This window comes from Manis pentadactyla, chromosome 14, assembly GCF_030020395.1.
Source record: "Manis pentadactyla isolate mManPen7 chromosome 14, mManPen7.hap1, whole genome shotgun sequence".
NCBI classification, from domain to species: domain Eukaryota; kingdom Metazoa; phylum Chordata; class Mammalia; order Pholidota; family Manidae; genus Manis; species Manis pentadactyla.
Genome location: NC_080032.1, coordinates 74,629,090 through 74,641,674, shown reverse-complemented (window position 1 = coordinate 74,641,674; position 12,585 = coordinate 74,629,090). Strand labels below are relative to the sequence as shown.

At 33.4% G+C, this 12,585-nt stretch overlaps 1 protein-coding gene across 1 annotated transcript; it reads left to right on the top strand.

The window, feature by feature from the left end:
- Positions 1-2,827: 2,827 nt before the first annotated feature.
- On the top strand, positions 2,828-12,010 carry RERGL (RERG like). The gene is made up of 5 exons (XM_036908720.2): positions 2,828-2,934; positions 3,973-4,029; positions 7,562-7,635; positions 8,549-8,691; positions 11,019-12,010. The coding sequence occupies exons 1-5, from the start codon at positions 2,883-2,885 to the stop codon at positions 11,299-11,301; spliced, it is 609 nt and encodes a 202-aa protein (XP_036764615.2). The 5' UTR covers positions 2,828-2,882; the 3' UTR covers positions 11,302-12,010.
- Positions 12,011-12,585: the final 575 nt, after the last annotated feature.

The following is a 12,585-nucleotide window of genomic DNA, read 5'->3' as shown; positions in this document are numbered from 1 at the left end:
GGCGTAACTGTCACAGGTCAATTCTATTAATGATGTCAACTGAGTTTTTAAATTGCTTGTGAATGATATAAACATTTATACTTTGTTCAAATGCAGTTGATGGACACACATTTATATCATAGAAGAAAAATCATTTATTATATATTGCATTTTAATATAGAACAATATTGGTTCATAAAGATGAAGTTTATTATAATGGCAAGCATATATAACTGCAAATTCTGTTGCAGAACATATCAAACTTTATCTTTTTCTCCAAATTTAAATGAATGTCTACAGTATTTCAATACAATACAGCAAATAAATACCTCTTAAAAGTATATATATACATATATATATATATATATTATGTATAATATACATATAACTCATACAACTCAACACCAAAAAGATAAATAACCCAACGACCTGAATAGACATTTTTCCAAAGAAGACACACAGATGTCCTGCAGGCACATGAAAAGATTCTCCACACCATTAATCATCAGGGACATTCAAATCAAAACCACAATGAGATATCACCTCACATCAGTCAGAATGGCCACTATCCAAAAGACAAGAAAACAATTGCTGGTGAGGATGTGGAGAAAAGGGAATCTTCCTACCCTGTTAGTAGGAATGTAAATTGGCAAAGCCACTATGGAAAACAATGGAGAAAAGAAGTTAGTCAAAAAACTAAAAATAGAAATGTCATATACAACCCAGTAATTCAACTTCTAGGAACTTACCTGAAGAAAACAAAATTAGTGATTCAAAAAAGATAGATGCACTCCTTTGCTTATTACAACATTATTCACAATGCCAAGATATGGAAGCAACCAAAGTATCCACTGATAGAGATGAATGGATAAAAAAGAAGTGGTACATAAACACAATGGAATATTATTTAGCCATAAAAAATAAATATTACCATTTCCAACAACATGGAGGGACCTAGAAGGTATTATACTAAGTGGAATAAACCAGGCAGAGAAAGAAGACAAATACCATATGATTTCACTTATATGTGGAATCGAAAAACAAAAGAACAAAGCAGCAATAGACTCATAGACATTGAGAAGTGACTGGTGGTCACTATGGGGGAGGGAATGGGGTTGGGAGTGAAATAAGGGAAGGGTGTAAAGAGGCAGAAAATCTCAGTCACAATCTAAATTACTCACAGGGATGAAAGTACAGCATAGAGAATATAGTCAATAATGCTGTAATGTATTTCTGTATTGACAGATAATAGCTACACTAATTGGGGTGAGCATTTCATAATGTAGATAATTGTTGAATCACTATGTTGTATACTTGAAACCAATATAATATTATATATCAACTATGCTTCAATAGATAATTATATAAGTTATACTAATATCTATATACAAGGTAGAATCAAGGGAATAATCCATAAAGGAGGAGTTAAAGGTGTAGAGTAGATTAATAGGAGAGAAAATGTCAAGACCATTGGGAATCAATCTTGTAGGTTCAAAATCCAATTAATATGAGTTTCATCCAGGAAGAACACATAAGATTGAGTTGAATAAATTGTTAAGGGAATAATACTATAAAATTTCCTAAAATTGAAAAATAAATCTTCAGATTTAGAAAGGACCAGTGACTACTAGTGCAGTGAATGAAAATAATGAAGTGTACCAAGGAATAACATTGTGAAATTTTAGAACACTGCTGATAAAGAAAAGCATCTAAAAGTTTCTAAAGGTATCCAAGAGGAAAAGAAAGCAAGTAAGAAAAGGAGAAAAATACATAGTCACACCCAGGGTGGAGGAATGAAGGGAGAAGGCGGGGAAAAGGAAAAAAGAAAACAGATAAACTCAGATTAGTTGCAGTTTGTAGAGTAGGTTGGAGTTCAGGATTCAAATATGATTTGTTAAATTTTAAGCAAAGACTTCCAAGAGTCTGTAAACTAAAACCTATAACCATGAGTACGTATAGACCCTAAAAATAGTCTTCCCAGAACAAATAGCAGGGGAGTACTTTTATTATATAGCAATATGTTTCACATAGAAAATGAGTTGGGAAATGAGATGGAAAACTATTCCATCTTTTCAAGGTTCTAGAACAGCATTACAGAGCTTGGAGCTTTGTTTGAATCACTCCATTCTTCTGAATATGAAGCTTTGGGGGAGAAACTATGCACCCACTCTAACAGAAATTGTAGGGAAATGAGAAATTAGTTGAGAAGGGCTGGTTAACCTGACCTCAGAGAGATAAGACTAAACAGATGAAATTACAGGATCCATGAATACCTGATATGTAATGAGTTGCTTATTTTTTAATATTTAGTGGTCATCTCCCAAGACCAAAATTGATGGATATTTTATCTGTTCACTGATGTTTCTAGCAATAAAAATAGTGCCAAGTCCATAATGAATACTCAATAAATTTTTGTTCATTCAATAATGAATAAAGTAATGAAAACTGGGTTTTTTGGTTGTGAGTTGATATTTTTTAGGGAGATGTGAGAAAAACATTATTAGAAAAAGCAAAATTGATACCATCAAAGTAAGTTTACAGGAATGTTTATTCATGCTCTAAATGCTTAATGAGAGGTAATTTTTCGAGGTCCTTTAAGAATGTGGACTCTAGGTACACAAAAATAGAGAATTGGGAGTGAAGCTTCTATTGAATTCTTAACTACTGGCTTAATAAGCCTTCATGTATAAAGTAACTCAAAAGTTTTTTTCTTTTAATCAAATATGTCCAAAGCTACTCCAGAAAAATATTTTTGAAGTTATTATTGGATGGTAGGAGGATGGGGTGGAGTTGGCCTTAGAAAAATGATAGCATTAATAAAAAAGGATTTAAAAAACACATGCTTGGCTCAAATCAGTACAGGTCCAGAAGCAGGACTGACCAAGAAGGAGCAAGAAAACAAGATGAATGATGTGAAACTTGCTGTCCTGGGTGGTGAAGGAACAGGCAAGTCTGGTGAGTTGTGCTTTTCGATGGCAAAAAGAATGAGAAATATATTTATGTGATATACATATCTATATATATCATGATATATATAGATATAATCCATATAACCACATATATTATTCATTAGGCATTTGCACCTTTACAAGCAAGTAATACAATTAACTGTATTTATAGAATGTATAGACAGCTTGAGGAAAATAACTGGGTCATTTGTCATTTGTTATACTGCTGTTGCAAATATATAAGAATAACAGGAAATCTCAGCACCACCATCCCGTGTAGTTTTCACTCCAACACACCTACCCTCACACCCTCTACCCGGTAAACAGTGGCCTTGCAAGGATTCTTTCACCCTGAGATTAAGGGTGGGGAGAAATGTGCATGAGACCTGTGGGTTATTTTTCAATGTTGCTTTTTACCGAGGTGAAAAAATCTGGAGGGACATGCCTTTATAGATGCGTGGGAGCCGAGCGACACTGCTCTGACTTTGGAAACCTTGTTTTTGTTTCATTTTACTTTATTTTTGGTCACATTATGATGGTGGTGAGGATGCCAGCAAGTGAGAGCAACTGAAGCCTAAACCGCCTAAACCCAAGAGCTGCAGTAACATAAACCGACACTAGAGGTCCTTTCTCAGTTTCCTCAATTTGCAAATCCTTAGATCCTTCGACAACAGCAAATGAGCACTATTAGCATGTAGCACCTTAGAGACAGATTTAACTTGATAAAGAAAATAGAGATATTTTGGTTCTTGCTTTTCAAATTGGTGAGAAATCTATTTCTCTTACAAAAAGTAAGCTTTATGTTTTTGCATCATCCGGTAACTACATGAATGGTCAGCATCTAAACTCACTTTCTTTCTATTCTCCTAATTTTTATGTTCATGCAGTGGAAACCTTGGTATTATTTAGACCAGAACTTAGTAAGGCTTTAAGGTCTTCATTAATGCTTGGTAATTTTTGAGCTGAAAGATAAAACATTATATGTACATAACTAAATTATCTGTAGCCTAACAAAAGATCCTAAATCCAGCTTGTTTATTTGCAGCCCTTACAGTAAGGTTTCTTACCAAGCGATTCATTGGAGAATATGCTTCTAATTTTGGTAAGTCACCACTATAGACTATTTTCACCTTAAAATTTCAACATCATAAGTAAAACAAGATCAGGGAAGCATTTTGATAGAATCTTCCATTTCTGCACTTTAAAGAAACTTATTTATTCACAGATTCTGGTTAGAAATGCCAAAATATGTACTTGAATTGAACATTCATTTTGACAAATCTCACTCACTTTCATGTTAAATGTGATGGATAATAAAGTCAGTTGGTTTCAGTTCAGAATTAGAAAAACATTAAAACAGACACCCCCCTTAAAATATTGTAGAGCATTTGAATATGAATTTTTTTGTAAACTATGAATAACAGTTTTAAACTAAATGTCTGTTGAAAGATGAGAAATTATAAAGGCACAATTAACTACAAAATAAAGCTTATTTTAATTATGAAGAATAGCAGGAAAATCACACCTTGCTTAAAAATCATACCCTAACTATCTAGGTTGCTTATATAAGTTTCACAAAAGTTCTAAAACAGATGCCAGGGTGCCTTAATACACTCTCAGAATCATTTCACTAACTCTACTACAAATTTCTTTTATTTTGATCATAATTGACATATGGGAAATACTACAGTGGAGAATTAGTAAAAAGTAGGGAATATTGCCATATTTTCTAGTATATTTTTGGTCCAAAAATTAATCAATATAATGGTACTAATATCTAATTGGAGGCATTGGGTAAAAGGTTTTTGATTTTTTAAACAAGAACAACAGATTTGTAAGAAATATGAGGATTGAGAGAAAAGGAAGTATTTTTCTCTTCAATAATACTTTCAGGTAAAAGGAACTTATGATTGCAAGTATATTTTTGTATGAGAAACCAAAAAAGAACCTTTAGCATCATTCATGAAATAGCATTTTAGATTATTAATTTTAGAAAAAAATTTCTAAACATGTATCCAGCATACTATTCTGTCCATATGACATTGTGAACATTTTAGGGCAAATACTTGCAAACTGATTAAAAAAAGAAAAAGAAAGATACATAGAAAGAGAAACTCCCATTGTTTAATAATTTCTCAGGTCAACAACCTTTGTCAAAAAGGTAAAACACAAGCTAGGAGTTAGGAATGAGAAAATGCTCCAGCACTACAAAACAAACCATAAATAAAACAACACCCAAAAACCAACAGTAGCGACAATAAAATCTACCTTACTCTTTCATATGAGATCATTATACAAACTAATGAAATGTACAAATTTCCAGCTGTTACATCTCTATTAAAAATGTAAGACCTAGAGACATTTTGAAAAAGAACAAAGTCACCACGGTATAAAGCCAAACTAGCAAAAAAAAAAAAAAAAATGGCTCCATCTTGTAAATGAAGGCTAGAAGGGGAAATAATAAATTCTAAAAAGTTGAGTTGGTGAGTCCTGATAGCCATTTTTGAGTTTTGAGAGTGGATATTTGTAAATGTCTAGAAGGAAATTTATGGTTCTCAGTAGTAAACCCATGAAGTTTAGAAGGAACTGTCTGCAAACAAACTTTAATAAAGCTGTAAAAATTTTCATTAAATGTAACCTAGAAAGATTTAAAAATTCATCCCTAGCCCCCTGAAATTAGCTCCCCAAATATTTCCTACTATGAATGGCACAGTATTTGCCATCACAGGTCATGATATTTTGTCTGTGTGCCATTTTGAAGAGAAGTAGGTCTCTTATTAAAACACCAGAGCACTAGATACATAAATGAAGCCCTTCATTCATTCAACAAATATTTATTGGGCAACTGCCATATCCCAGATACTCTTCTAGGTAGACAGGCTACAGCGGTGGACAATAAAAACAAATATTCAAGCCCTCATAAGATGTATATTGTGGAAAGTAGGGTCATTCAATCTGAAAAATTAAGTATAAATTATGTCATATGATGATAAGTGCTATGAAGAAAGAGAAAACAGCAGGGGGGAATGGTGCTGATATGGTATGTGGTCATTAAAATGGGGTGTTCTCGGCAGACCTTGCTGAGCAGGTGACCTTTGAACGGACATGAAGTAAATGGAAACTGAGCCATGAAGGTATCTGAAGGATTACATTCCAGGCAGAAGAAACAATTACCAAAATTCTGCGGCAGTAGATTTCTAAAAAAGCTGAGGAATAGAGTGGAGGACGGTATAGCTAAAGTGGAGCTTTCGGAGCCATCGGAGTGATTTGGTCAGACAAGTGGCATGATTGGCTACCAGGTTCATTTTGGTCCTGTGTTGAGAACAGACTAGATGCAAGAAGGGAGTTGAGGGTGGGATAACGCAGAGAGATGAGTCAGGAGGTTTTGTAACAATCTAACAAAAATAATGATGGCTTGGACCAGAGTATTAGCAAGGGAGATGACAAGAGGCAAACCAACTCAATATATCCTTTGGAGATAGAGTAAAAAGGAATTTTTAATAGACTAAATATAAGAGGTAAGTGAAATAATTAATCAAAGATGACCTTAAGGTTTTAACCTGAGAAACTAGAATTACAGATATTTCATTTAATGAAATGCAACATTGTAGAAGATGCAGTCTTTGCAGGGAGATCTGGGGTTCAGTTTTAAGCAAGTTAAGTTTGAGATGTCTATCGTGCATCTGAATGGAGATGTCTGATGGCAGTAGTCATTTGCTGGATTTCAGGGATGAGGTCTGCTCTATAGATATAAATTGGGTTCATCAGCAAAAATTGTTATATAAAGACTCTTGACTGGATGAGATTAGTAAGAGAGTGTGTATCAATAGAGAGGAGATCCACAAACTGGATCCATGTTTGGAGTGTGGAAGATATAATGAGATAAATAAGAAAGACTAATGCAGAGCAACAGGGGATAAAGAAAAAACCAGCAGAATATGTTGCCTTGAAAGGAAACATTTTAAGGATGCAGGAGTGATCAGATACATTAATGCTATTGATGTGACAAGTAAAATCAAAACAGGACTCCACCATTGAGTCTAAAATCATAACCTTGATGAGAACAATTATTTTAAATAATTGGAGCTAAAACTTGACTGGAAAAATTTGAAAACATGGGAGGAGAGAATTGGATACAGAGGGTGTAGATACTTACCAAACAGCCAGCAGAGACATACGGCAATAGGTGAAAGTGACTGAAGGATTTAAAGGATTTTTATGTCAGGAGAAATTCAGCTGTTAGTAATGGTAAAGAAGAAAAGTTTATGATGTAAGAGAGGTCGAATTGGTGGAGCAATGTCTTTCAATAGGTTGGGGGATGTGGTAACTACTTTATAATAAATGTATTGGACAGAAACACAGATGATTCATCCATAGTTGCAGGGTGGAAGATAAGTATATAAGCCCCAAATCATGTAGTTGAAAAGACATGGTGGTGAAGTTCATTTGTAAGAAATATAAACTAGCAAATAAAACAAATGATATGTTTTTTGACAACTAAAAGCAAAGAAAAGCCATTGTACTATTCCACTAAAATATGAGCAGTTGAGTATACAAGACTGATTCAAATGAGTCCATTTTTAAAAATTCTGAAGTATTTTCATACTGACAATGAATACATGCATATTTTGCAGAATCCATCTATAATAAGCATTTGTATTTGGAAGGGAAGCAACTGAATCTAGAAATATATGACCCTTGTTCTCAAGTAAGTAAAACAAATACTCTTTTATTTTATTTTTCAATCATGATGTCAAGAACATTGGATAAGAGTAAGTGTAAAATTGCTGGTCTTAAAACTGAAGTATCTTCTCATAATTATTAAAATTTTAAGATTATTTTTACTATTATGAATTTCATTATCTAGATTCTTTGTAAAGTTGTGACAAAAATGATCATAAATATCTTTAAAATAGCGACATTAGGCTGCATTCATAATATACTTCTATGAGGTCGCACTGTACCAGTCAGTAGTTCATAGTTTAATGGCTTATGAACTGATTTTATATTTTCACTGAGTTGCATTTCTAACTAACCACTGTTAATAAAGCATTAGTAAGATAGATTTTGAATACACACTTCTTTGTCCATTCAAATACAAAAAAGTTAAAACAGGATGATATAAGTAAGAGAAGTAATAACTAGCCATTCAAGATTTCAGAACAACTCCGAGGGACAATTATTTTAAGTATGCAAAGTATCCCTTACATCTTTTCAGCTAAACTTTATCAATGTTGTTTGTTTACTGATTTAAATCTAGTACCAAAATATTTGATTTACTAATATAGATAGAAAATATTTTCTCTTTTCAAAACAAATAATGCGTATTAATTCAAAAGGCAATTATTATAAGCTTACCAATTTTTCAGAAAAATTAGAGATCTTTTCTTAGTGGAAAGTTGTAAAATGATATAACTTGATTATGCTTATCTTTTAAATTTTAATTTCAATTCAAAAAAGTGTGATAAGAAAGAAACAAAGAAAGTATATTTTAGAAAATATCAGTATTTAGGTTATTAAAGTCTTTCAAGTGAAATGGGTCTCCATTTGTTATCTAACATGTAAAATCCAGGTGTCAGATCCCACCACTTTCATTGTGCTTGTTTTATTTCCCGCCACAGAAAGCAAAATGCTCCCTTGCCAGTGAGCTGCACTGGGCAGATGGGTTTGTTATTGTGTATGACATCAGTGACAGGTCTTCCTTTGCTTCAGCAAAAGCACTGATCTACAGAATTCGGGAGCCACCAACTAGTCATTGTAAAAGGTAAGGTATTTTTCAGTCCTCTCCCTGTTCTTTTTTAGTACATCATCGTATAGCTGTAAGCATCATTAGGAAGAGTTTAATACAGCCTTCCAATTACAATATTTAACAGCCCTGAACAATTCACCTTCCATTCCACAGGAGTTCCACATGTAGTAAAAGGAATAAGATGAGAATACTTTATATCCTGGCTGACATAAACAGTTACTTGCTCTGAGTAAATGGCTATTTTACAAGACAGGTCCTATTGTTAACATGACACTCACTTGCAAAATAATGGCTCTCTGTACACAAGGCAATTCACTTTCCAACCTTTCCATTTCATTCCCACAAAAATGTTAAAGATACTAAATAAATCCAAATTTATTACATTTGGCATCCAATTCCTACTCATTGACTTGTTATATTTATCAAAGCAAAATAGACTGAATAATCAAACCATTATAAATTCTAAGTATAAGAATACATCTTTCTCCATTTCACCTCCTAAAATAAAGACCTGATCAACAATTCCCTGTTGTTAATTGTATTGACTCAAATAACTATGAAGGAAGACATAGCAGCACCTTAATCATTCTTGCATTAATATGTATGTTTAAGTATATCAATTTCCTATTTTTATTTTCCTTAGTTTTTTGTTTTAGCCTTTCCCATTTAAAATACTTATATTTGTTCCACATACTAATGTAAGGGATTCTTGGTGCTCTTAACCAGATTTGCCCTTAGAGCCTAAAATAACATTCTTATCTGGGGAGCAAAAAGCAAAATATTATTACTGAAGATTTGTGTATGTGTTTTTTGTAGATCTATTTTAAATGCACACTGTCAAGAAGCTATGGGATAATAGTTCATAAAGAGTATTTCCCTGGAGTAAGTGGATGTAAATTCTTCTTTATATCTGATTATCTGATTATCCTTTGCTAAACCACTTAAATCTCTAGACCTCATTTTTTTGATTATCTGATTTTCACGTTTCTGAGGGAAACATGGTTGGAAGAAAGGATATGATTTTACTAAGGTAACTCACTGATCTAATTTCCTATAATAGTACTGATATTTTTAAGCTCCATTGTTTCAAGCATTAAATGCTTTATATTTAAGCACCAGGACTTGTGTAAAGGACAGTAATACCATTCTTTTGATATTCCTTCAAATCAGAAGAATGACTCAAGAATACTCAAAAACATAAAAATTTTAAAAACCTATATTTGATGTTTTTCAGAAATCTTCCTAATTACTGACTAAGCAATTTTTAGATTATTTCCAGTTCTCAATCTGTAGGTAGACTAGGAAAGCAAAATATGGCATTGTTTTATAAAATTACTTCTGATATTTGTGACTCACCCTTCAAAATATTTCACCTTCCCATTAGTTCTTTACAATAATTTTCTGAACCACATAAAGAAGATATTATTAATACCCTTAGAAGTCCAACACATATGGTGTTTTCCCTCCACATTCAAACAGTTATGTGAATGGAACCAACTTTAGGTAGAATCTGGGGACAATATCTCTTTATAGATTTGAAGGCTGCCTGACTTTACCCATTTCTTTCCCATAGTAGCTAACTTGGTAGTCTGACTATATCCTTCAACTGAAATTGTATTAATAATATTTCACTGTGACCAAGGAGAATATATTGGTATTTGCAGAAGACACCATTTAACAAGGAAACATATTTCTTAAATAAACAGGACAATTGTACAAGGTCATGAGATTGTAGCATTTTCTCTAGAGTATGTGGCAGTGGATATTAACAAACAGCAAACAGCAAAGAGTATTGAATAATGTTTTTCCTTATGAATATTACATCTAAATTGTTCAATTACAGGAAATATTTTCTAAAGAGACATGAGCTAGTCCTTTTCTTTCAATTGATAAAGAAATGAAAAATAATAGTAAGCATCTTTCATCCTGGCACAGTGCTAGGTATTATTATATACATCATTTTATTATATACAATCTCTATGAGAATTCTTTGGGATAAGGACTCCTACCATTCTTTATATATAAGGAAATTGAAAGTGAGAAAAGTTATAATCTTGCCTCATTAGAAAACAGAGCCATAATTCAGTAAGTTTGCATTTCTTCAAATCCTATGCTTTAAGAGCCTTGTTGTTTCTGTGCCATATACTACATTCCACCTAGAATGATTTTTGTAAGTAAATGGGGATATGTGTCACAGACACACACATGTGATCATTAATAACAAACATACATGCACAATACTTTTTTTTCAGCCTATAATTTTTTTTTTATATAAACCTACTTAGTAAAAGTCAAGACTTGTTAAAATAATCTTGCCAAAGAATTGCGCATCTGTATTTCAGAGCTGTGGAATCGGCTGTGCTTTTGGTCGGTAACAAGCAAGATCTCTGCCATGTGCGAGAGGTTGGCTGGGAAGAAGGGCGAAAGCTGGCCCTGGATAACCGCTGCCAGTTCTGTGAACTGTCTGCCGCAGAGCAGTCTCTGGAGGTGGAAACGATGTTTATCAGAATTATCAAGGACATCCTGACGAACTTCAAACTCAAAGAAAAGAGAAGATCCAGTGGATCGAAATCAATGGCCAAACTGATCAACAACGTATTTGGAAAGAGACGGAAATCTGTGTAGTAGCCAGGTGATCCTAGGAGATTTTTTATATCAGAGTTTCAACACTGACATGATAATTAAACTTACCCTTTGTATGAAATTTGAAAAATCTCTTAGAGATGTGAAATGACTGAACATGAACTACAGATGTTTTTAAACACGTAGTTTGCCTATTTTGAGTTTTGTATCTTTTACACTGTGCGTCACACTTAACCTTTTCTTTATTATGCAAAATGTCACTTAATATAACTTAGGGGTGGGTTCATATAGTTAATATTCATATAGTTAGTAAATTACAGGGCTTGATATATCAATTTGTGGAAATTCATGGTCTAGTCAATGGAAATGCATGGCTAATTTTTAAAGTGTCCTTACAATAATCCAGTGAGTTACTTGATATTACTTATATCATGATATTATTTATTACTTGTATTGCTTAATCAAATTTTACTTATAACTTAGGCCTGAAGAAAGTTAAATTCCTTGTGCATACATTCATAGTTTGTAGTTGGTTTGATGATGAAAGAGTCTGCCTTACCTTATATGCTGTATTAACAGGGGTAACATCACAGAAAAATAACTTATACAGCTAAGATCCTTTTCATATCAAAAGATTAGTGTTTTTTAGTTCTATAGAAATTCATACATTGTAGGGATACAAAAACGTAAAAATTGGTTGGTAAACTTATCCTTGAAGATCTTATTGCCCTGAAATAAATATTGTAGTAGATGCAAATGTTTGGGGCCTTCTCTGTTTACTTTGAGTAGAATTTCCTTCAGAAAACTTGGACTTCAGAACCACTGCTGCTGTCATCACTACCTCCTTGTACGTACTTCAGGTTGTGATCCTAGACCCAACCTCAGACAAATCACTGATAATTAAGGTTGGGTCTCAGCAAAGTTGCACTGGGAGCACAAGCAATACTACACATCCTGGGTTAACATATATTGCAAGAACCTGGGGGCCAGGGTGGAAGATCTTGAGTACAGGATGGGAGACAGGAGTCAGGGAGGGTGACAACGATTAGGCAGAATGGGAGGGAATTCACTGATGTGGTGTTATCACAGTGAGTCATGACTTGGCATTTTAGCAGTGACACCTAGAACTCCTCTGTATCATTTTGCTATTCCTTGGAAGTCTGACCTTGATGATATACAGAGTAAAAGTAGTGGAAATAACAGAACATTGTGTGATAAAATAAAAAAGAGGTCAGAACATTCATAGAGATCGGGGAGTTAGAATCAGTATGAAGACTAGACCCAAGAATCCACCATCTGACTGCTGGGACAATTTGGAAGTGCTTT

Bases quoted from the DNA above. Each gene is read 5' to 3' on its own strand.
- RERGL (XM_036908720.2), top strand. From the start codon at position 2,883: ATGAATGATGTGAAACTTGCTGTCCTGGGTGGTGAAGGAACAGGCAAG. The intron at 2,935-3,972 runs GTGAGTTGTGCT...GTTTATTTGCAG, and splicing joins TGAAGGAACAGGCAAGTCTG to CCCTTACAGTAAGGTTTCTT. The intron at 8,692-11,018 runs GTAAGGTATTTT...TCTGTATTTCAG, and splicing joins CCAACTAGTCATTGTAAAAG to AGCTGTGGAATCGGCTGTGC.